The sequence below is a fragment of the Melospiza georgiana genome, chromosome 9 (genome assembly GCF_028018845.1).
Source record: "Melospiza georgiana isolate bMelGeo1 chromosome 9, bMelGeo1.pri, whole genome shotgun sequence".
Classification (NCBI taxonomy): Eukaryota; Metazoa; Chordata; class Aves; order Passeriformes; family Passerellidae; genus Melospiza; species Melospiza georgiana.
The window spans coordinates 9,586,648-9,612,445 of NC_080438.1; the positions used below are offsets into that span (position 1 = coordinate 9,586,648).

The 25,798-nt window shown below is 37.0% G+C and overlaps 1 protein-coding gene across 1 annotated transcript in view; it reads right to left on the reverse strand.

The window, feature by feature from the left end:
- The window catches only part of KCNT2 (potassium sodium-activated channel subfamily T member 2), a 117,462-nt gene that overhangs the window by 61,804 nt on the left and 29,860 nt on the right, over positions 1-25,798 (reverse strand). Inside the window, exons 3-9 of the mRNA XM_058030027.1 lie at positions 22,611-22,710; positions 19,794-19,850; positions 19,073-19,121; positions 17,711-17,770; positions 14,406-14,480; positions 13,821-13,904; positions 13,149-13,243 (exon numbers count right to left, since the gene is read on the reverse strand). Coding sequence (XP_057886010.1) covers positions 13,149-13,243; positions 13,821-13,904; positions 14,406-14,480; positions 17,711-17,770; positions 19,073-19,121; positions 19,794-19,850; positions 22,611-22,710 — 520 coding nt within the window. The remainder of the gene's footprint in view (positions 1-13,148; positions 13,244-13,820; positions 13,905-14,405; positions 14,481-17,710; positions 17,771-19,072; positions 19,122-19,793; positions 19,851-22,610; positions 22,711-25,798) is intronic.

Consider the following 25,798-nt stretch of genomic DNA (forward strand, 5'->3'; position numbering starts at 1 on the left):
CTTATAAAAATAAACTCTCCTCCTAGGAACTCATGTGACTTCCAGCAACTGCAGAACATCTTGTTAAGCAGAATTGGGTATTATGAAATGACCAAGTGTATATAAATATTTGTTGAATCTGAGTGAGAACCCTTCTACTCCTGCTGCTGCCTGTGGTGGGATAAGAAGTGGAGCAGCAATTAAGGAGCTCTGGTCGCTGAGGCTGCACTGGCAGGGTGCCTCTGTGGGCAGCCTTCAGCTCAGTGTGTTTCCACAGGCAGGTCTGGCCACACTGCAGCCTCTAAGCTCAAAGGAGCACTTGTATTTGTGTGTGCTTTCAGTCTGCCCCTGAGCTTTGATGGTAAACAAAGTAAAACTTGGCAGCCCAGCTTCAGTGTGTCAACACTGGCACCCAAGAGCCTGCTGGAGCCTGAGGCTCTGGTCTGCTCACACAAGGAGTCAGAAACTACTCAGGGAACAGAATCATGCACTCACTCCTTAACCACCAGATACTCCTCACCTGCAGAGTGCTACAGAATCAGGTGACATTCTATACCTATCCTTCCTTGGGAAGAATAATTAAGTAATCTATTTATAATATTCAAAAATTATATGTGCTGTGCTGGAAAATTCAAATTCAAACCTCTAATTTAATACACCCGATATGTTATGCTTTAGAACATCATGTTTAATGTTTCTTGCAATAGTTTTGAAACACTCTTATGGTGTAACAGTTGTTATGCAAACCACCCACACTCCCTCAATCAAACTGAACTAACAATTGAAAGATTCATTATCTGAGTATTTGTTAAATGTGCGTAAGAAAAAGCTAACCCAGCATGTAAAATATTCTGTTAGCTACTGACAGAAACCTTTTGTTAATTTTCAACCTAACTCAAGTCATGGCATATTTTAATGTCAAGTGGATTTAATTTTATTGTTAAATCAAAATTTTCTTCTTATCAGATTTTGAATTTTCATTTGATTTTTAAGGATATTTGTGGATCGTCCTTACACTGACATCCATTTTCACATCTCCTTGACAGCCCTTCATCTGTCTGCACTTTGAGTGCAACTTCTTTTTGCTGCTCTCATTGCTGCTATTGAAACAACTGCTTCAGGACAAGCTGAGTTACCTTACTCCAGCTGCAACACTTTATGGTTGCTAGCACCATAAAAAAAAAGAACTTAGAAAATAACAGATAAGTAATATTCAGGAAGAATGGACTTTCTTGTAGTGCTTATCTTGCTGTGAAACTCAGACCAATAACAAATACAGGCTGGAGTGGTGTAAAACTAGCAAGTGACTCAAATCAAATGCCTCTTGTCTTATCCCCTTTAACCACAGCCATGAGGCATGCAGCCCTTTGGAAAGCTCTCAAGTGGAATTTCCCTTTCCAGCTTAAATTTCCCGAGACCTGGGGTAATGGGAAACTTTCTGTTGGCCTCCCTTCTGGAAACTAAATATAGAGAGATTGTTTAAGATAAAAGGCTGTAGTCAGATCATGTGAGGACAGTGGTGTACATTTCTTGCATTTCAAGATGCCCTGTGAAAACACTGACTCATCAATGGTCATTATTCTCATGGTGAGTGTTTCCCTTCAATATTTTGGCTGTTACATGCACAATTTTGGCATCATTTAAGCTTCTTTCATATGCCTAGGTATTCTAAGTGTTGGTACCTCTGTCAGTGAGGTCACCTCTACAGTAAAGAACAAAGGCCACCAGTTACTGTCAGATCTGTAACCTCCCTGTCAACATTAGAAGTAGAAAATTTGGCCAATAATTACAGAGAGAGCTCTGCAGCTTGCCAGCAACGTTTGCTGGATCTGGGCTACAAAAGTAAATGCTCTGTATGTGTGTTCAGTTTGTCCTCAGTGTAGCTGCTAGATTCCATGGCAGTCTTAAGGCAAAGACAGCTCAAACAGGCAGTGAGCTGAATGGAAGCATTTGCTGTGCTGCTGCTTTGCAAGGGGAGTGTCCACACAGATGCTTAGAGGGGTGGCTGTACGGGCAGACCCAAGAAAAGTGCACTGATATACCCACTCTGTTCCACTTAGAACACTGTCTGCAGATTCCTGATGAGCAGAGTGCAAGATATAAAGGGGTGTATGGAAATGCAGTGCCATCTAAAATATAGCCTGGGTTTTTTTTAAATACTCATATGGTATGCTTTGGCTCTTTTAATTCATAACAATTGTTATTATAAAAACAGCAGCACACATGAAAATGTGTGCCACATAAATAAATTTTCCTTATTTGTGTTCCTTATGGAAAGGTATTTTTACTTCAGTCACCTCCTTGTTGACCTACAGTCTTAGCTGGAGACAACCCTTTGGACAGTGACCAAGGAAACAACTGGCCTGTGAAAAGATATAATTAAGCACCAGACCTAATGCTTAGGTTTGCTAAAACACCAGAAAGGGGGGAAGTGTTAAATAGAGGTTGTGTAATGGGGTGAAAATTACAGGAGGTAATCTGTGAGGAGATAAAAACAATATATTCTGTCATGCATTACAAGGTAGACTCCTCTGTGGTTGGAGTTCCTGCTTGGAAACCCAGCAATTCTTTTAGCCATGAGCCAGAGAGCTTGTACACCTTGAACTTTCTCACTGTGTATTGTTCACTTTGATCAGCAAGCTCTGGGATTTCACCATCATCATTTTCCTCCTCACTACTGTTAACACTGGTTTCCATTGAAATCCAGTGATTTCAATGACATGTTTTAGTTGAGTGAAAAATCCTGAACTTATTATCCTTAAAGAGTTTGCTGAAAGTCAGAAATTTGTTTTGGGACACCTGCTTTGACAATGTACTTGCTTGAAGAAAAACTTCCAAGTCTAATAATTTCTTTGGCTGAAATTCAAATGGATCTATACATATTATTCTTTTTAAAAATCATTGAAATCCAAAACCTCACAAGACTCTTGAAATGTGAGGTCTAATTGTTTAACAAACACAAGCATGTTTAGGAAAAAAAATAATGTATATGATTAATACTCATCATCTAAAACAAGGGCACAGAGCAAAAAAGAGGAGACAAGTGAGTGAGAAGGGAACTTCATCCAGCAGTCAGGAAAATAGGATTAATGATCACAACACCACAGAGGTGAAGGCAGGGAGGAAGAAGAAGGAAGATCACTGTGCCTACCGGGACTGACAGCATATTCTATAATCTCTGGTGTGTTTTGTCTGGCATGTTTTCCCCTTGATTGCTTATCCCATGGAGAATATTCAGTAAGATTTTATTCTTACCACAAACACACGCACTACAACTTGTAAAATTAGATTTTCACTCTGAATATTCAAGAAGAATATTTCAATATGAAATTTAAGACAAATTTCATATTTGTCTTAAAGTTGGCTGAATATTTTGTGCTTTTTTTTTCTTTTATAGTTTTAGAATACTAGTGAAGTGAACAAAAAGAGATGAAGTGAAGGAGTACAGTTAAAAGATGACCCTTTTGCCACAGGGAGAGGCATAACAGAAGTAAATTTCTTTACTGAGAGGGCGTTTGGGCACTGCAAGAGGCTCCCCTGGGCAGTGGTCCTGTCACCAAGCCTGTTAGAGTTCAAGAACCATCTGGACAAAGCTTTTAGTCATATGATTTAGTTTTAGGTAAACCTGTAGGAGCAGGGAGTTAGACTTGATGATGGGTTCCTTCCAACTTGAAATATTCAGTGATTTATCCAATTTTAGTAAATGCAAGTACATGCCCATATGTAGCTGTGCCCTCTCATCAGTAACTTTATTTTTAACTCCTTTGCGTAAGATATTTGCATTTACTTGTTTTTCCTCTGCTCAGCTCTAATGAAAAGAAACTTGCAAAATATTTAAACTGTATTTAAACCAAAAAGCAGATTAAGTGCTCATTCTCAGCAGTTGACTAAGGCAGTTGACAAAAGCCAATGGTAATAATGACCTAAAATATAAAAAAAAGTAACTGAAAGGGAACGCCACAAAGAGTTTAGTTCTGAACAAAGCCTGCAGTCCCGGCAGACTGCAATGCATTGGGTTCCTTTAACAGCCCTGTCTCTGCTGTGATCCCCTTCAGCAGGAGGGAATGCCCTGCTTGCTCCGCAGGGTCATCACAGTGCTCTGTGCCCAGAGGAACTGACAGTCACCTTACATGCCTGCTGTTAAGTTTGGAGTCTACAAAGTCAAGCTATGGCCTGGTCTTCAGTTTTTACGAATGAACACTGATTATTTTCAGTCACAGCCTTATCACTGTAACTCAGGCACTTCCACTCTAATATACACTTCTGTATGGCAGAAATGCACAACTTCCAGAAATGTGAAAAAAATACAGCTGTGTTTGTGCAAAGAATGGGGGCATATGTACAGCTTTTGGGATATATCTGAATTCCTTTATAAGTACAGTTAGCTGTTTGACTGAGGTTGAGATAACACAATTCGACTAATTTACTAACTTTTTAAACATATTTTTAGAAGGTTTTAATTGCTAGTGGAAGTACAGAACTCACTAATCAGAGTGCTGTTTATTTGGATTATACACTAAAAAGTCTATACCTCAAACTACTGGTATATGTGTATTTATCACCTAAGTGTGATACACTGTGGCTGACTGTGCCTCTTCACTTCTGTGAAAAACATCTGTCTAAACATTATAGTAATTTCTAATGGAATATCAACTATACAGAATAGATTTTTTTTGTGCATTCTAGATGTGATTTTTTTCCTTTTAAAAACCATGGTAAGTGCATTAAAATCCTTCTTTTTAGATGATCTTGTATCACAACCTGATCTCTGCCAAAGCCTCTGAGATGTGCTTTCAACATGCCAAAAAGTTATGCTGAATACAGACACAGAGTGAGGGAATGGTGGCTGGTGTCATGTTATGTTTGCATGGCCAAAGGTACATCAAACAACTTTTTTAACCCTTCTCTTTCTAATTTGAGAAATATGAACTTGGCTAAATTTCACACCCTTAAAACATAGTTGGAATGTGAAACAGACAACAAAAGTCAACAAAGCACTGAAGAGTTATGCTGATCCCAAATCAGTATAATGCCCACTGGAGAACCAGAATAACTGATGGCATCTGATAACACAGTTACATGTGTTAGCATAAACCACTGCAAACACCAAATCTTTGTAAAGTAAAATAAATGGCTTATCAGCCTAATAAATCAGTCAATGAAAGATACATTTATTTTTTTAAGTCTGCATGCTAATGACAACTTTATTTTTGAGCCAGGAATTGTGAGTGACGATGGTTTGATGCCAGCTACTGAATGGTGAAGTATTTACCATGAACATTCTCAACATAAGTACTCACCATTATTACACCTGGCATTCTATTTGCTACTGTCTACAATGATAGAATAGTTTCAAAGACAGCATGTGAGTATCAAGTTTTTCTTTTTACTGCAAAGAAAAAATGAAGCTTATGAAATGTAATGCCTTCTTGTAAGGAAAAAGATGGAAGACTGAGGGTTCTAACACTTGGTTTGTATATCAAATTGACCCTTTAAGGGGAACTTTACCTGTTTTTATTTAAATCTTCCCAAAGCCAAACCAAAACCTAAGATTTATTTTGCCAGTGTGATCATGCAGTATTTCACATCCTGCAGTCTCTGTTACACTCCAGATCAACTTTCATTCCAGCATTTTATTTTCCAGAAGTTATTCTTGTCACTGTTGTTCTGAAGGTAACAAACATCTCTTGCATATCTAACATTTATATTCTCACACAAGGGATCTATTTACAAGCTTGTGTGTTTATAAACCAATGGAAAGCAATTAGAAAACTTACATCCTAATAATCTGCATGCCTGCTTAGTTCACCTCCCTGGCTCCCTCTGTCAAATCCTTTCATCTAACTGCATTTTTCCTCTGAATCTTTGTCAAGTGTTGATAATTTTGAAGACATGCACATCTCAAATGCATATTGCACATATTAAAATACAGTCATTGTCTGGGGTTTTTTAATGGAATACAGCATTCTATTTTTCTTTGTTATTCCTTATTTAACCTTGCTCTTTGGATAATCACTTCTAGATTTTCTCCAAACCCCATTTTATGACATATATTGCTGTGTTTAATTTTTTTATTTTACTGAGGCATTACAGATTCCTCACAGTCACTATTTTATGCTTTGTTCCTGCAAAGGAACAAGAACAGGAATGCATTTAGACCAACTTTGAGGAATTTTGCATGTTGCTTTGCATGTGTTGGCAAGCCATAATTAGTTAATATTCGCAATAAGCTTGATTTTATTATCTCTCACAGAATTCAAAATACGATTGCTGGAGAAAGGACACCATAGAGATGCAGTCTTAGAACTGTATTTCTAACAGTCCAAATGTTATATGACTCAAAATCATTTGCTGTTTTTTCCTCCATTTGTAATGGTAATTGGTCTCTGCTGCCAGAACAAGCTCTGCTTGTCATGGTATCTGGTAATACTATTACTCTATTGCAAGATGTCATGATAATAAAAGCTGAAATTCTCCCAATTGCATATTCAGAGTCCATAATGTTTTCCAAAATATTGTGACTCCCTAATATTCTCAATGCATCTTTAATTAAATGTAGTCAAGATTATTGATGTAAATATCAGCAGCACTTTCTATTTGAGAGAGATTTTTACATCCCATGGAAGTTATTGGGGAAAATATTGGGAAGGAGCCTGAGTGACATTTTATCTCCTTCTTGGGCAGGGGCTTAGTTTTGAATACATGATTTGCACTCTCCTTAAATACGCATATTCTGATTACTGAAGTTTCAATACTTCACATGGCATTAAAAAATTATTAGAAGAGAAAGATAAAAATGCTTCAGAGGATAGAGGCTGCAACTTTCAGAAAGGTAAGTAAGTACTCGATGTCTGACTTCCACCAAGAGAAAAGGCCTTGCAAGAGAGGCTGAAAATTCTTCCCAGTGTCAATTTAAAATACTGGTTTATAGAATATACTATACACAGAACAGACTGTGAAATTGCAATTACATTAATTGTCAAAGGATGATTCACCTGACCTATAATGTAAAGGTACATACGGTATTGTACCGAAATACTGAGATACTGTATGCTACAACAGAGAACAAAAAATGTGGTTAAGTTAATTTTGCTTTTCAAATTTATACAAATTTAACTTTGCCCACCTTTATCTACATTTAGTTTGGAACTACTGATTTTCAGATTAACAAATGACCTGCAACCTGGTCAAATTAGCAAAGTTTGTAGCTTAAAAAGATCACAAGTACATGAAGCTGACTCATTTTCCAGGGTGAAATAAAAGAAGATAATCACACTGTTGAATTGCTTAATTTAATATTTATATATATATTCCAAATAGGAGAATTTGCTTATAAATAATGCTGTTGATGCTCCATTTCAGAGAGGCTTTGTGAAGGCAGCTTTCTGAGCTATCATTTAGTCTGATTATTTTTTATTTTAAGCAAACAAGATGACTATAAATGTATCTCTCACACTAGGAAGATAATTGAGATTGAACCTTCTAACCTTTATGACTTTTTTCCACAGATCACAGTAAATAGACTACTTAAATTGTTATTAATTTTGCTGGTGTCTGTGTCTAGTTTTAAATATTCCATTACATCAGTGGCACAGAGAATTCCCTGCATGAGCCATGGGAAAGATGCTGACCTAATTATTTTAGAAATAACTATGTAGAAACATCTAAAAAGATTAACAAAGGAAATATTATGTCACTACCAAATTAATAACTAAAATAGCATGAAAATCACTGCATAATTATCTAGGTTTCCATAGAAACTGTCTTTGATGGGTAGCCAAAAAGACTTCTGATTGAGCTTCAATACTTCTGCTCTCCCTGTAATACATGATTTCTGATCTGCCTTTCACAAGCAGCCAACCAGCACCCATCCTTATCCTACAATCTTCAGCAGCACTCCTCAAAAGCACTAATCACCCACATGCTTTTTTCAGATTTGAACTCTTGAACTTAAATAGGCAAAAATATTTTTGAAGTGTATTATTACAAATACAGAGCTAGCAAAAAAGAAAATTGTATATGGTAATATTTGTTTTGTCACAATACAATAGTTGCATAAAAATATGAAAAGGCATTCATCAAAGAAACAATTGTGGGTTTTATTTCATTCTTTCATGGTAATTTTCTATTACATTTGGTCACCTTTTGAAAAGCCTTGGCCATTTCAGTACTAATCATAGGCATGTAAGCAGATGGATCCCAGTGCTAGCAATGCTGAAAGAAGTGTGGCTATCCCATGAATTCCAAGAGAAACTCTTAAGAGTTTTTTCTGAATTTCTTTCATTTAAATAATCAAAATTAGCAACTATTTTTGGCAACACTCTTTTTGCATGTGTCTCATACAGCAGATTTCAGCAAAGCCAACTTAGAAGTTTCTGTACCTAAAAGAGATAAACTCTGTATTCAATATGTGTTTTTCGTACCAAAGCTCACAAGAATGTTGGCCTTGATTTCAGGCACACAGTTTCTCCCAGAAGGCAGTATTTCACATAAACTCTAGCTGAATTTGTAGATTATTTGCTCACAAATAGCAAGTGGATATTTTAGGAAATGCTTTGCTGTTGACCTCCCAGGAGCTGCACAGCCTTTTCACCGTCCCCTCACTTAAGGAAGTGTTAAAGCAGTGTCTGAACTCGACCTCAATTTTCCTTGCACACATGCCCAGAGAAAGCACCCACCCAGGCTGCCCTGGTTCCAGGAACTGAGCAGCAGGACAGGGGGAGGGTGGGATTGCTCCAGTGCATGTGGAAGGTACTGCATGTGCCACTGCCCTACTTCCAGATCTACTTGCTGATGTTTGGAGAGCGCTGCACTGGGATACTTCAGAAAAAAGAACAGAGACCCCGTGTTTGAAACAAATACGTTCCTGACAGATCTGCTTGGTTTCAGAGAAAGAAAAGTACCACTGCTATTACTTCAGCGCTTTGTGGGATTCTTGTAATAGCTGAACAATTCATTTTGTATTATTTACAGTTACTTTGAACTTTCAATTAGTGTTTTATAATATTCCGGGATTTAAATTCTGAAACTCTTGTTTATTCTGTTAGCTCCTGAAATTTCACATGCTTTAATACTTTAGAATAATTGGATTCTAAAAGACAGAAAGCCAGTCTTATCTTGTGCTGTCCTGATATACAGAAAATCTCTCTCAATCAAACTGAGACTGGTCCTGAACACTGAGACTGGTCCTGAACACTGAGACTGATGTAAAACAAAACATAACATCACAGAAAGAACTGCAGATCCAAAAATCCACATTTTATCTTACATTACATAATACACCAACACTTTTCATCCTACTTAAGGTTAGACATCTTTCTCAGATAACTGCCATTATGCTCCAGTCACAATTAACACAGAAAGGTAAGTCAAGACCTCCTTGGGGTGATTTAGCTCCCTTCATATCACCTTCTGAGGTGTTTATATCTACTTATTGAAAATAAAGGGAACTGGAGCATTGAGATACCTTTTCCTCTCTAAAATCTTCTGTGATTAATCCTTTCTTGGTTGGGTGGCTTTTCTTCTCTGGACACATTTGGAATTTGGACACTGTTCCAAATCATAAGGCCTTGACTTGTCTTGTTAGGACTAGATCATTGTTGGGATTTGTCTTCATCCCTTCAAGCAACTCACTCCTACTGCTCCCTCTGGATGAGAACTGTGAGTGGGTAACTGCCATTGAGGCTACAGCACTGGCATTCTACAGGTATTCTGTAAGTTACTGAGTGAAAACATCCTTATTTTCTTATGATGAAAGCACTGAGGTGTAAAAACATGTTAAGACTGACCTCAGTGAGCTTTCCATGAAAGCATAAGCAAAGTTTGGGCAGGTTTGAGTATGAAAAATTAATTGTCCATCTCAAAGAATTTGTAGCCACTTCCTTCACAAGCTAATCACTCTACACTGGTGATATATGACTAACACTGCTTTAAAATTCAAAATAACTCTTAATAGATGATTCACTGTGTCACAGAAAGATGCCTGAAATACTCATTCACTGTTATTTGTCTTCTTGTACAGTTTACAGAAATAATTAGTATTCCATTTGACAAACAAGTGCAAACATCCATTAGCTTAATGACACAACACATATTATGACTAGGTCTATAACTCTCACTAGAACACTCTCAATAGTAACTGCTGAACAGTCTGTCATATTGGAGCACACATATTTTAGTAGATGTAAAATTGCTCTGGTTACAAGGCCACTGAGATGTTTAAAGAAAGAAAATCATTGGACAGCCTAATCTATCTTTGAAGTCAGGAAATAAGAGAGAGAAAAAAAACCCTTGTATGTAATCTATAAATTACAGATACCTGAAAATGGTCTTATAGATTTACTGACCTGCAAATGAGTTCCACCCCCACATCCATAAACAATTATCGCCAAAGAGCAAAGAGTGGAGTAGAGCATAAATTTTGTTGTGATTACTGTTTGTTCTGTAATAACATTGAAAATTGTCAGCTCTATACAAAAACACAGAAGAAGCCTTTTTCTACTATACTCTGAGTGCAAAGGACAACCTGAACAACGGTATCTAAAAACTGTGAGATTAGCCAATCAGTTGTAACCTCAGATAACTTATTTTTTTTAGTTTTCATTGGAAAGCTTCCACCTGAGTTGTAAGACATAAACTGGCATGTGCCTATCTTTGTAACCACCACTTACAAGATTCTGATGTGGAAATGTAAATGAGGGCTTTACAAATGATGTACGAGGTGAAAATCATTTTCTGTGGGTTTCCTGCTAGTTATGGTAAAGTTATTTTGAAAATTCTTATTATATGCAGACAGGAACAAAGCCGTGAGGAATCTTTCTGGGCTTCATACCATCTTATAAAATCATGTAATTCCCATAAAAAGCTCCATTCCATCTCTGTCTATGTGTCTGCCAAAAAAAGGTGGCTTTGAACAGAAAACCCTGTGTTTTAAAGCTATATTGGCTTCACAAGTGCTGATGTGATGTTGCTCTTGCAGCAGATGGCACAAGCCTGGCAGGCAGGAGCTAAGGGGGCTGTGGGGTTTCAGTTGAATCCACCCAGGCCCTGAGTGTCAGCAGGGAGGCTCGATGAGGGCAGGTACCAGTGGTGCCAAAAGCACACCAGGAGCATGTCCCTCATCCTCTGAGGGGAAAGTGCCCTGCTACTGGAGGCACTGTACTAATCCAGGCTTAGTCATTTTGCTTTACTGAGCCATGGCACTACATGGAGCAGGGCAGTGTTTCTAAATGGAACCAAAGCATGCTAATGAGAACAGACTGGTGAGGACTGAAAAGTTTTGTGTGTTGTGCCAGTGCTGGCTCCCAAACATGTTTGGGGCTAGTAACCTGGGTACTGCCTGCCTTTGCAGAAACATGAAAGATGAGTCTGGTGAAAGGCACCCTTAAGAGCACAGATTCCAGCAGTGGACTTGGGTCCTCCTTCAGCTAGAAGGAACTCATATCAGCTCTATATGATGTCTATAAAATTAAACACTCTCTCAAATTCACCATAAATTAACATAATCAGACTATAAGTTAATTGATTTGGACTGTTTATAGAGGTTCTTTTGGGTATTTTAAATATTTAATCAGTAGTATAAAGAAAGAATGTGTAAAAATGCCATTATGTGTGTTCACATAGACAAGAGTAACAATCACTTGAACATGACTCCAGTCTTAGAGAAGCTGCAGATGTTTGAACTACTATTCTCAGTCAAAAAGTGCTTTGTTTCCTTAGTTACTGCTTTACTGGGTGTTTCATCTCATTTAGCTTCTTTTCAAGTCTAGCAGGGTCAGTCCTAGGTCAGTAAATAATGAACTATAATGAAGCAGTATCTGCAGCTGTTGAGCCCAGCCATAATTACAGGTGAGCTTGCCACTTCCTGCATGTTTTACTGTCAGTTACCGCAGACCCTGCTGGTCAGCAGCATTTTGCTGCTGTGCAGCATTTCAGTAAAATATTGAAGTGGGTAGGTAAAAAAGGTGAAGGAATATTTACTCAATAGCACCTTGTACTGTAAAAAACTAAAAAGCAATATTAAAAATGTCCAAGTCCTTATGCATATAAAATTACATCAGGTTCAACAGGAGTTTAAATATCACAAAAATTCATTACTGTCTGGAACAGGCAGCATTTGTTATTAAGCGTGTGTGTGGCCCTAAGACAAAGGGTAAAATTGGACCATTCATTTAGCCTGGCTAGAGCAAACTTCTCCTCTAAAAAGCCATGTGCTATGATACACTTATTACCAAAAGGGTTAGGCAGCACATAACAGTGACTATCAGAAAAGCAAGCTAGAGAAATAAAGTAAGAGAAAATCTAATTACTGTCTCCAAAATGACACACCAAACTTTATCAATGTGCTGACCTAAAGGCATCTTGTCTGGCAAAACAAATACAGGTGATTTAGCCTTTCCACACAGAACCATCTTCTCTCTTCACTGTCCTTTAGTGCACCAGCTTGTATCACACTGTACCACAGCCCTGTATTGCCCCTGAGTATGATTCTCAATTCTCAGGCACCACTCATGAGAAAGTTCTTTATGTTAAGTAAGCTACAGAGCTACTGGATAGCCAGACTAATCATGCAGCCTCCTTCATGTGCCTCCAGCCCTGGCTAACACCATATCTCTCTGGCACAATATAAACATGGGGCAATGGAGTAGTGTTTCCTGTGGATGTCAATTCAAGTTTTTCAGGTCTTGCAGCAAAACATTCTTCAGAGTAATACATTTTGGTTGTTTGAACCTACCATCCAGTGCCATCAGAACTCTAGATCAATGCATTCTACACTGTCTGTAATCTGGATTATAAACAGCTATGCCCTGTAATCCTTAGGAGAACCTGACTCGGTCAAAGCCTTACGGCTGAGACATTGCACATACTTCTCTGTCCCAGCAGACAGAGGAAGGAGACCTTGGTGTGGGTCAATATACTTCTGTTGGTACTCTTCACATGTGAGTGACTTCTCTGCTGAGGTTGGTATATATGTAAAGCCCCCCTGCTTTATCCTGTGTTTTTGCATCATCTCTATTTCCTTCCTTAGAGTGAGAAGGACTCCACACCCCAGCAGTACAGGTGCTAGTTAACACTTTCACTGAAGTGTTTCACCCTTCTTATGTCACTGCATGCTTTCCACCAGGCAAGCCAACATGTATAACAAAAACAGAGGGGATTTGGCCACTTACCAAGTGAAGATGAGACATAGTAAGGTAGATATTAAAATGAGCACTTGGTTAAACATTGCGGACTGTGTGCGTTGGATGGCTCGGTGAAGATCATTCTGTAGTAATGGAAAATAGGTGTTATTTTTGGGTTTGAACCAGTAAGTCGGGATCTGATTCTGTAGAGGAAATATGAAGTACCCTGATAGCAATGCAGTCACCCAAATGAATTTATGAGTTTGCTGATAATACAGAAGGTGCAGAAGGGCCAGCTGTGATTCTGTGATTATTTAAGTAGTTCTTTGTTCGTCCCAGCACAATTCTGATCCTATTGCAAGCTGCCTTGAGGTCTGCTCATGTCTAGTTTACAAATTACAGGCTGCAAGGCCCAATTATGGCCTAACAGTTGAGTTCCCTGCAATTGTGTATGAATGGCAGAGTAGCAAAAGAACCATACACTGCCATTTCCTGCATTGGCACAGTAACAATTTATACTAATTGAGATTTCATTTCATGTCTTACTTTTTTCTCATTTTGATGCAGAAAGTAGCTTAGTAATGCTTGACCATTTGGAGAATCTAAATACAGATCTGGTTAGCTTCCTATTACGGTTAGACTGTACTGCCAAAATCCCCCTAAAGACAATATACAAAAAACCTCACAACTCTAGAATATTTATTTCCTTTGCATACTTACAATCATATTTTCTAAAGCATGCTTTGCCAGCCAGCAATTTAAAAATACAGGAATAAACAGGTTTCTTAGGACTGGCCAGAAAATCTGCAAGAAGAATTAACAAATTCATTAGGAGCTTTTCTGATGAGGAATAGAGCTTTACTATTCAAGCAGCAATGAAACACTTGGGAAAAACACTTACTATTAATGTGTTTCTAGCGTGAGATTTGGCTTTAAATAACATTTTTGTCTTCCTTTGTGATTAACCACATGCAAGATAATTAGATAAAATAGGAACACAGTTTTCACTGCAGACATGAGTGATTCTTCCATTTCTACAACCATCTGGTTTATTTTATTGATTGTGCTGTAGTTGGAGTTAGAGGGTTTTGGTTTTGATTGTGCCCATGGAAGAAGTGGAAAGTTATCTGTATGGCTTTACTCCAGCAGCAAATTATTTTCTTCTTGTTGGCAAATTTCTGTTCCCATAGGCACAAACTCATCATCCACATTAGAATAAAATTTAAATAAAATCTTTTAAAAGTAAGAGTATTTGTGCAGCTATAGAAGTGCAATGTGCAAATGTATTAATTCAAATATGTTTACCGTGATGATGAAAGGGACAGCATTAATTATTTCCAGGAGAAAGGGTATTCTCAGAATTTGTTCCCAGATATTTCCCTTCAAAGAAAAGGAAAAAAAACCCACAATGTCAGTCAGCTTACAAGCAAATTTCTGAAGAGAAATACATGTGATGACCTAATGAAGCACAGGGAGTCTCTCCCACACCTGAAATTAAGGAATGTCATTCATCTCAGATTTAAACACATGTGAATACGGAATACAGATCACTGTGGAACCTTTTTTCCTACAGGTTATCATAATGTACTTCCCAAGTAAAAGATATGCACTTTTAAATCTCCTTCCTTTCATCCTTTGCATTTATCATTTACCTTACTTTGTATCTTTTCTTTCCCAACTGTTTTGGCAAGGGAAGTAAGGAACAAATCAAGTGTTTAATATTTGAATTAGGACTAAAATATCAAGTTCTCTGTTTCTGCCGCCAACACTTCAGAACAGTGTTGTTCTGTACACTTCGGGGCTTTTTGGAACTTGATCTTGCTTCCATGAAATGAGAGGTCTTCCCACATATTTCAGTGGAGCGGCATTGATCTTTTAATTTACTTACTGCTAGCAACAGGATGGGGATAATTCTACTTTTTTTCCAAATCTGTGCAGTGGCTGTGACTGATTAAATGTTGAGAAGAAAATCCACATATTACAAAAGGAAGGTAGTTGAACTTCAGTGACTCACAGCTTTACTAATGCTGTGTAGCAGGGCTCCATCATAGGTAATGCAATAATAGTGTAGCACATACCATGGCAGTATTACAAGAATTTGCAGTAGAGCATTATATTTTCAGTTGCAATAACATGTTCATCTTTGCTAAAAAAATAACCACCTGATACAGCCACTGAAAATTAAATACAACCTCCCTATCATATATAATTCTTTCTCCATTTTTAACTCTCCACATCTGGAAGCCACTATACCTCAGGGACAGGGATTGTTGTCTTCCATGTAATTGCAATTGGTTGGAGTCAGACATACAAGTGAAATCATGAGGCTGCAAACTGAGAGGGTTTTGTATGAATAGTAAAATCAAAATCAAATCTGATTTTTCAAACGTAACCATTTTGTGATTTCACAAATTTCCTCATTTTTAACATTAGGAGTTTCCTCCTCTGCATTACAGAGAAGAAATGTCACATAATTTAACTGTGCAGGCAAAGTGCCAGTATGGATGGGCTCCAGGTAATTAGGGATGTGTGCAGCTGTAGGATTCTGGCTTCCACATGGAAATGCATAAATGCATCAAGAGTTCTGCAAAACTGCCTTTTGCAGTGAGAATGTATGGTGCTGCTCAAAGCCCTGAGAGGACCTGAGCACCAGGCATAAGCAGCATTGCCAGATGTCTGTGGTAATTTTTGAGGTTTGGGACGTAGACATCTTTCAGAATTCTGGCCAAGGACAAACCTTCCTGTAATACTTTAGGCTGTGAGAATGCAGATTGTAAACCTTCAATTCCTGGATCCAAGTGATGAGCATCACAATGCTGTGCTACATCCTTTGCATTCCTATCCACTTAAAAGCTATAAAAAATGCAAATTCACTGTGTCACAGTAGCATGATATGCTACTCTGCCCTCACTACTCTGCATGTTGAACCATTTCTCATATGTCATGGGCCAGGTATCAGAAAGGTCAATCTCTCAGAGTATTCTCTCAAATGACTGCTTTATTCATTTTAAAGGTTATTTGTGAAATTCTAGTAACGTGCACTCCAATGCAAACACAATCATCTTTTTCTTGTTTTCTCACTTGTTAATTCTCTGGCTTGTAGAAGTTAGTCACCTAAATGGTGAAAGCTTTGAAAATGTTTCCACAAAATAAGTAATCTGCCACAGATTTACATAATCCAAGGCACCTTTGGTCACCTTGGCTGTGCAGAAAAGCCTTACAGTGGAAGAAATAACACCATTCTTATCTTCAAAAAAATGGTGAAAATAAAACTAGGAAAACAGGACCAGAGGAAAGGAGGTGTTTGCATTAAGTGGATTGATGTGACTGAGAAATTTTGTTGTTCCTTAGATTAATCCCTTAGTTCTTTCTCTTAAAGGAAGTGGAACTACAAAATTGCCTCAACTTCTGTGACAGGTGTATGCAGCAAATCAGGGTAGTGGAGCTTTCCATCCATCACACACTGATGAGTAATTTCTCATGGAAGCAGATTTGCCAAGCATTCATCTTTTGTACCCACTGAAACTGAAACAAATTACAAGCAGAATGGATGAGGATAAAATGCTGCCCAATAAAGTCAGGAACAGCACAAAATGTGATTGCCCTTTACTGTTTAGACACCAGGATATAAATTTTGGACTATTTCTGCTCATAATTGTTTTGCACTTATAACCCCAACCTTTAAATAATATATGCTCCAAGGATTAAGAAGAATAATTTTTAGACAGCAGACAACTGCAAGCCTCTTAGCATTATTGGGCACTAAGGAAAACATTTATGCCACGATCACTTGGCAAGCACACTGAAATACAAGTCTCTAAATTCAGCAGTGGCTCTGATAGCTACTGAGTGTCAGTAATACAAAGTATAATACCAAAAAAATTATCCCCCAAGATATTTTCAGCTTTAGTAACCAAGTATTTTCATATTTTCTTTGGTAAATGATTTCAAATGCTTTTGGTGTTTTTCTCCTAAAGATACTAAAAATGCAGAGATATAGCAGAACAAAATAGAATGAAGAAAACTGAATAATTATATTTTAAAAATTAACTTTTAAAGGAGAATGCAAATACAAAAATACATTGTATTCACATCAAATGACTTCAAGACATTTTGAAATGTTATTCCAATAGCATCACACAGATGAACATAAGTATGTAGATATCTGATTTTTTTTTTTTAAGTACTGTCTTGGCCTAGTTGTTCTGGGCACAGTTTTAGAGGGCTAAACCTTGAACTGTATATATTGAACAGCTACAGATTTAAAATCAATGACAATTGTGTCCAATACATTATGGACAGACAAATAAAACTGCACAACTTAAAATCAGTGTCAAAAAATCAAGGTCACCCTTGAGAATGTGTTTTCAAATTACAATGGAAAACAATGAGCATTTAATTATTGACTTCCCCTCTTTAGATATTAGAGTTTGCTCATAAATTTGGGAAACAGGGCTGCCTGTGTCTTTTATGCCATCCTCAAAAATTGTGTTTTTCTCAACTCCCTGCTTTGTACACCAGCATGGGCACAGGTACATAAACTTTAGATTGAAATATTTAACTCATTAGTTTTTAATTAATTCTGCCTAAAAGTAACAAAGAGTACTTACCTTGTAGCTTAGATAACTTAGCAACAGAGTTTCAAAGAGACTTATTACAGCCACAGACACCTTAAGTGAAGTGAAAAAAATAAGTATTAATACCAGCTTCTAGAGAATAGATATTAACATTACAATGAAAATAAAAGATTATATAAAATAGCTCTTCCATGAAACTTCTGAAACTCTCTCAGCTAAGAGCATTTCGCTTGAAGCTTAGATATTGTTATTTTTCTGAGTTTCATTTATTCCTAAGCAGTACCAAAATCTTCCCACATGACAGAGAGAGAGAGAAAGAAGCTGTAAATAAGCAAACTCAGTCAGCTCTTTACTTTCTTGTGAAGATGTTGTGAATGTGTGGAATAGCAACTGTTTTTCTTACTGTGTATAATACAGAAAGTTGAAAGCAGAAAAAAATTATACAGATGAACAACTATTGATATTAAGATTTAAATGCAGTAGAGCTCATTTTACCAGCTTCCAATTAGATTATGTAGTTAGTGGGTGTATTAAATAGCTTAAAATACTTAAATATTAAAATATCAAAACAGTAAAACAAAATACCTAATACTTATCTTACTTTATAGATACTAATAATTTGCTGATGTTCTTTGCACAGAAAGTATTTGTATTTTAATGTGTATCATGGGGATATTCCATCAAGATGGATTCTACCAGGCTGGAGCCTGAGGTCAAGCCTCAGGATTTTAAATCTTAAATTAATGCTCCCTACAGCTGAAAACTCTGAAGGGTGCACAGTGTCTCTATCTAGAAGTTTAAAAAGAATGCTATGACTTGGAAAAGAATTAAAATATACAAAATTATTAAAATAGGCAATCAAAATATATCAGCTTCTCCAAAGCTGATATATTAATAATTTTAGATAAACTCAGGCTTTATTTTCAAATAAATTCTTACCCTTACCAAAGAGACATATTAGAAAAGTACTGCATGCATAGACAAATAAATCTCTCAATATTTTTAAATTAAATTTTATAATCTGAACACTAGGTCAAAAATTATTCAAACTGTGCATATTCTACAGTGTTTTCAAGGGCTTCTTCCCTTAGACAATTGTGTATTACATAGAGGTACAATCATTGCATTGGTATTGCACCAGTCATGGTGAGAGAATATAATGGTATAACCTATCTGGAAGCTAAAGTAGTAAGTTTTTCTCAGTGAAAAACCACATTTCACAGACAGAATCAGAACAGATCAGCTGATCTTTATGCTTTTGCTGTACTTGGTGTTCAAGATTTCCTTGCTGACATCAACATTTCCAAGTATCCTTCAACACTGCTACAGCTCTGTAAATCAATATCATCTGCAGTTGTTACATGGAAATAACTGAATTTGTCATTCACATATTACCTGTAATCCCCATAAAGGTAAGCTTCGATTCACCCAAATAATGGGAGACCTGTTCATTACAGTAAGGAAATAAATATGAAATTAATCACAATCTGGTGTTTCAGACCAAAAAAAATGTTGTACATGTGAATGGAAATTAGAGCAGACTTATTGAAAAAAAAATCCTAGTAATAAAAACTTTAAATCAGTAGTTACCTACTGAGTATTGACATATCTTGTATTTCTAATCCACAGCAAATCATTAGGTTCCTGTGGAAAACTGACAATCCTTTTGTGTGAACAATTTGCTATCTATACAACGATATAAATGGTTAGGGGCTGTGATATATTGGAAGAATCCTATCAATGCTAATAGGCACTTGACACAGCACCACTGGAATGGGACAATGGCACAATAAATTCCTGTTAATAATACTGCTACTCAGAACTGGTTTTTTTAAGTTAAGGGCATTCTTTTTTATTTCTGCAAGGTATCAGCATTGATGAAACCCAGATTTCACACCAGCATCCAGTCCAGCAGTTCACTTTGCAATCAAGAGAAATAATTAAAATATTAAATGTAGTTTGAACATTCAGAAATATAAGTAATGGGTAGAGATTTATAGAAATCCCTACTATATGTTAAAATGCCACCACTCCAGACGGAAATGCATTTGTCTTCCTGTGTCCCTTCCCACCATACTGTGGACTTTTGGGTTGCAGTTTTAACTTAGGAACTCACCAATCAATTGTTCCAGGTGTGTAGTTTTGATTGGAACAACTCCGGTTTAATTCCTTACTGATAGTTGCCACACCATCCATGCAAAGTCCATTTCCATTAGCAAATGTATATGGGAACACAGTCATAACATATGGGAGGAAAGGCATATTAATTACATCATTAATTGGTCTATGAAATACATGCAATAGTTTGAAACCCAAGGCAATCAATACAGACATTTTTAAAAGTAAAGTAACTTTTAGGAAGTACTGCTCTACGTGTTCCATATCTGTAGATAAAGGAGTGTGAAGCATTCCAGTTACATTTTTTGAAGATTTCTTTTCAAATTTAAGAACAAGACAACTGAAATGATACTTTGTAAAGATGAACTAAGTACACAATATATACTGAAGATCAAGAAACCCTAGAAATCCTATCCCATGGACAGGCTGTGATACAAAGAGCCCATTCTCAACAAGAAAGACTGCAGCAAACTACACTTGCTAACCTGTTTTGAGGATGTGAGGAGGGCTGGAGATATATGCAGCAATATTTCAAGTACAAAACTGATACCCAAGTAAAAATATTGGCCATTATACACATCATGTTATCTTGCCTTTAATTGCTGGCACAAATCTTCCTTTTACATGGTCATATAAGGATGTGGGAATATATCATTTGTAAATGATGACAAATATCCTTGCTCATCCTTGGCAAGCAAGGTCAGCAGAAAATAAAGGGATCTGCAGCCCACAGATTAGCAACAACTGTACATGGACCAGCTTTGAGTGGGACAGTGTTAAACTGTACCCATTAATTAATAAGGATGCTTTATTCCTGAACTCTTTCCTGTACACCCACTGTGCCTGAAGGAGTAAATGAAAGACACCAACTTGTGCAGGCATTTCTGAAAAACAGGAAATAATCTGATGAAAAGAATTCCTCCCAGATTTTTCACTTTAAGACCAACCAGATGAAAACATTTTCTGTGGCCACACTCTCAGGATGCTGAGTAGTTTCTTTCATTGGGCTGTGACAGAGTACCTAGAAATTATTTTTTCTTTCACATCACCACATCCTTAGAATGCATTCAAGCAGGAGTTTTGGTATCAGGCCCTCAGGATCTCTAGGGCATTAATGGGGTGCCATTTGTTTGTCTGGCACAGCTTCTAAGATTAGGGCCTTAGTAAGCAGGCAGGACTCACCTGAATCTTCTCGGGCAGACAAATGTTATTCAGAGACAGAACACACCAACTAGTCTCTTAGATGTACCACAACACCATGTAAGGGAATAACATGTATAGAAAATATAAATACACTCTCTGGTGAATTGTAAAACACTTGGATTGAAGGACATGCCAGGAGAAGTGTGAGGCATTCAGCAGTCTGCAGATGTATATGAATATGCATCCTGGCTCATAAATACAGAAGTATATTTGGCACAAGGTCTGATATTCTAACCTGTCCTGCACACCCAGACAGAACCATGCAGTACAATATACTCATCTGCGCTCACCAGAGGTCTCATATTTAAAGAATTGCAGGTTGCCAGAAACCATGATTAGACGGAAAATGTTAAATCCCTTAGCCTAAACTTCTAAGGATGGATTTCCTCTTCTCCACAACTTCTTTTGCAAACTTTACTGTTTGTTTCATCTGATATCCTAAGGTATAAATAGAGTCAAAAGTAATTTTTTATGGGTCTTGTTTTTCAGGGAAATCTCTTCATGGCCCTTTTCCAGAACTTACAATTTCTCACAATAAATTTTGCCCCCAAAAAAATCTCAAATGTATCTTCTGTACTTCCTATTCACATATCCTTCTCTCATGCACTGCTGAATAAAGCAAATATTCTTAACTTCTCTTTCTTTTGGATTTCATTCTTGCAAAATAGAGTATTTCTCCTGCATTAGATTTTTTGGTGTTACCCTTACTAGATATAACTGATATCCAAATATTAAAATTAGAAATCAAACTCTATGTAAAAATTGTGTGGAGTATGTGTGTCTATGTAAAATTGTGTGAAGGCTGCTGGTTCTATCATCCTAAGCTGAGTATTTCTTATGTGCTTTGTTTCTTTCAGCATTTAAAGACAATCAAATCAAGTGAAAGAAAGTATGTTAATAAAATGTGATCCTTATTAGCATTAAAAATTGAAGAAATTCAATATTCCCAGGATATAAATACAACAGAAGTACAGGATTAAATAAATCACAATTTCTTCTACATTTGGTGATTAATTGTGTAACACATTTTAAAAAAAAAGGGCTATATAGAATACCGTACTGGCAATTCAGGGTGTGCTACATCATTCCAGAAATCATTGTGCTAAATGATATCCATAAATCATTGTGAGTATAGAAAGTACCTTTGGTCTCACTCTTCTGAAGAGTTTAGAGAAAGCAGAAGGCTAGAAAATGATCATCAATATCATCTGCATGAAAGCTCATTTTCATATATTTGACTGTCCATTTCTGGGATCTGGGGTTTTAAGTGATTTAAGCAAAATCCGAAAAGAATTGTTGCATAAACTGGGAATCAGACATTTGCAATTTTACATAGAAATGTCATGTAATAACACATCTCAAATATATGTTTGCACAATTACATCTGATGCACAGTATCTAAGGAGAGAGACAGGATTATTTTAGTGGTAAAGGGAAAAATATTACTGTTATTTTAGTTCTTATTTCCATTCACAATGTAAGAGCAGCTTTGTAATTCTTTCAAAATATCTGGAAGACATAAAACAAACCCTTCGTGTATTTAATAATTTATTTCTTATAGCTTAAATAATGCTTTGAGAGCAGAAATGAGGAAAAAACCCTCAAACATTACCATCCAAGTCCTTGTGTAGGATCATCCAGGAGCACACGAATTATGTATAGGAAACAGCTTAGGAGCTTGAGAGAGAAATTGAATAATCGTATTCTCAGACCTAGAGGGAAGGGAAGGGAAGGGAAGGGAAGGGAAGGGAAGGGAAGGGAAGGGAAGGGAAGGGAAGGGAAGGGAAGGGAAGGGAAGGGAAGGGAAGGGAAGGGAAGGGAAGGGAAGGGAAGGGAAGGGAAGGGAAGGGAAGGGAAGGGAAGGGAAGGGAAGGGAAGGGAAGGGAAGGGAAGGGAAGGGAAGGGAAGGGAAGGGAAGGGAAGGGAAGGGAAGAAGAAGAAAAGAAGAAGAAAAGAAGAAGAAAAGGAGAAAATAAGTTCAGAGGTTTTAAAATTTCACTGACCTTCAAGGTAAAAATAAAAGGAACCAATGTAAATGTAAAGGACTATGCAGTCACTTGTTTGAAAGCTATTCTATGCTGTTAATCCTTCACTGATGCCATTCTTTGGGTCTTTGGTAGTTTGAAAAATTTGCTTTCTTGGGAGGGGAACCAGAACTATGTAATGCTTTTTGAGAAACAGGATAGACCAACATGAAAAGACAAACTTTCAGCCATAGGCAGGGGGTATGCAGTGGCAAGCAGTTAAATATTAATATCTAAAAAAGTCTTCATGCAGTAGCTGCACATACAGAATATATAACTCTATTCCAACTTATAAAATATTAAACTGGAGTTATTTAATGCTGAAGTTGAATAACTATGCGTTCAAGAATCAGGACATCTAAAAGTCATGCTGAATGCACAACTGAACTGAATCAACAGCTTGTACTACAGACCATGTAAATATTCTAGCTGAATAGATAGGCCACAAATACTATCACAAAATGTGACACAAACATAGGTTTAATGCACAGACAGGATTCCTTCAAAGGGAACCACATGGACACTTACTGCTATCACACAGGTTATTTATTTCACTGCCAACTGGAGCTACTACCTACTGAAATGGAACTTTTTTATATTTTTATGTGATTTTGCAGTCATTGGAGGATTAAGGTTTAAATTTTTAGTACTGCTATTGAATTCAGCAGACTTTTTTGCTAGTGTGAATATTTTCATCTGACTCTTAGAGGTAAACATTCATTTACTAATCAATTTAAAACTGTTAGTTGACTAATGTTAGGGGATTGGAGGTCACTTAAGCAATATATTTTTTTTAGTCTTGCAAACTGAGAGTCCAGGTCTGTGTGGCTGAGCCCTTCTGTCCAAAGCAGAATTCTCTGAGTCTTACCCAAATGTGACTTCCCTTGCCCCAGTCACAGCAAGGACATTGTGCTTTATTGTTGTGTTGCAAATACTTCAGCAGGTCTGTTGAACTCAATGTAAATACTTCTGTGGTTTAGCAACTACCCAAATAATGCATACCCAAAGCTGTGTGCGTACATACCCTTCTAAGGAGAGAATCACAATCATTTTATGGTAATATTGCTTTTTTTTCTTTTTAACGTTACTCAGTCCTAAGTTCAAAATCAGGTAAAACTGATAAATCAGTTTTTATGTCTTCTAGTTCCTTTCCCATTAAAACTCCATCTACTACAAACACAGAAAAAAAAACCCTAAACAAACAAAAAAAAAAACTACTAATTTTGTACTCTGTAACTTTCTTGGGCAAGTAGAGAAGTCTGTTGTTTTTCTCCTGCTTTTTAGCTCTGTAGATGTTATTCTTGGTGTGAAGCACTTGTTTTCTGCATTGATAATGGCCTGGTTTCTAATCATGCTTTGAAATTATATGTTGGTTTAAATGGCAAGAGAAAATGGTTCTTTTCTGATTAAACATCAATACAGCAGACTGATGGTTCAGCCTGCTGCCTCAAACCCTTAACTCAAATCTTAGTTCTGATAGCTCTGGAACTCAGGCTCTCGATATCTTCATAGGAATGGCTGTTTCCTACAGAATGGGAGGCAGGGTTTTCAAACCACTCATGTTTTTATCTAAGGGTTTCAATAGAGAGCACATTTTGTGGCTGGGGTTGTTTATAAAACAAGGCAAAATATGGGTTCTGTAGTGTAGGTGATTGGGTCAGTTACTGAAATATAAATAGGAAAAACAGGCTTCAAGTCTGTCCTGGGTCACTTCTCCTTGCCCTGTATGCCTCAGCCATTAGTGACATATGCAACCAGCCTTGCTGAAGTTTGGGTAATTAATGCAGGCCTAAAAAATGTGGTTTTTCTCTGGTAGAAAGATTCTGCAGCCTCATAGCTGGGGATTCTCATGTGAGTTGGAAGCAATGCATGTGTTCCACTATCATGGAGATGTAAGATTTCAAATGTGGGAAGGAAGTGCACAAACACTACAGAAGGCATTTAAAACAGGTTTTCAATCATTATTCTGCTACAAAGGAAGCATTTCATATTTGTTTGCTTCCTGTCTATTTCTGTTCTGTTTTCACATGCTGTCAATGGATCAACATCGTCTGCTTGACTTAATTTCTTTTCCTCCATTCAGAGCCAGATTGCTTAAGTAGCAGGGTCATTGGCACAGAATATCTCTATGTTTTGAATATGAGTGGTGTCTGAAACTTGTGTTCAGCTCCACCCTTCATGCTCTGTTATGCAGTTATATATTGTTTAATGGGAATGCAATTTCACTGTGTCTATGTAACAAAGTTGTTACATACTCTTGTCTTATTTAAAAGAAGAATTGATAATAACATTTCAAATTCTACTTGTTTTGTGTACTAAATATAACTATGTCCAATCTTAACGTTTTCTTCTCAGTTTAAACAAGTACTTGCTATTTTTGCAAGCATTTTTAAGTATAGAGTGATACACTATGTTTTACCAATTCTGTGACTTTCCCTTTTATTATAATTTCTTCGTGCTCTCCTTGCAAGCATTTTTGTAGATCAAATGTCAGATTTAGAGAGTTGGTCTAAACAGAGTGAGAGATATCAGGTGACAATTTTAGAATTGCCTCCCATTATTCCTTTCTCATAAGTCATTAATATATTGCTGATTTTCAGCAAAATTATTTCAGTGGCAGCTGGCTCTAGGAGCTGGGCCAAAATATGCTCTTAATAGCTCATATCCTAGTGATAGTTATTCTTTATTCCCTCTTCACTGACTTGAAACTTCACTTATCTTTTCCCTTTGAGACTTATTGTTGGCTGTGATAATCTAGTGTGTGGTCTTGGCAGGT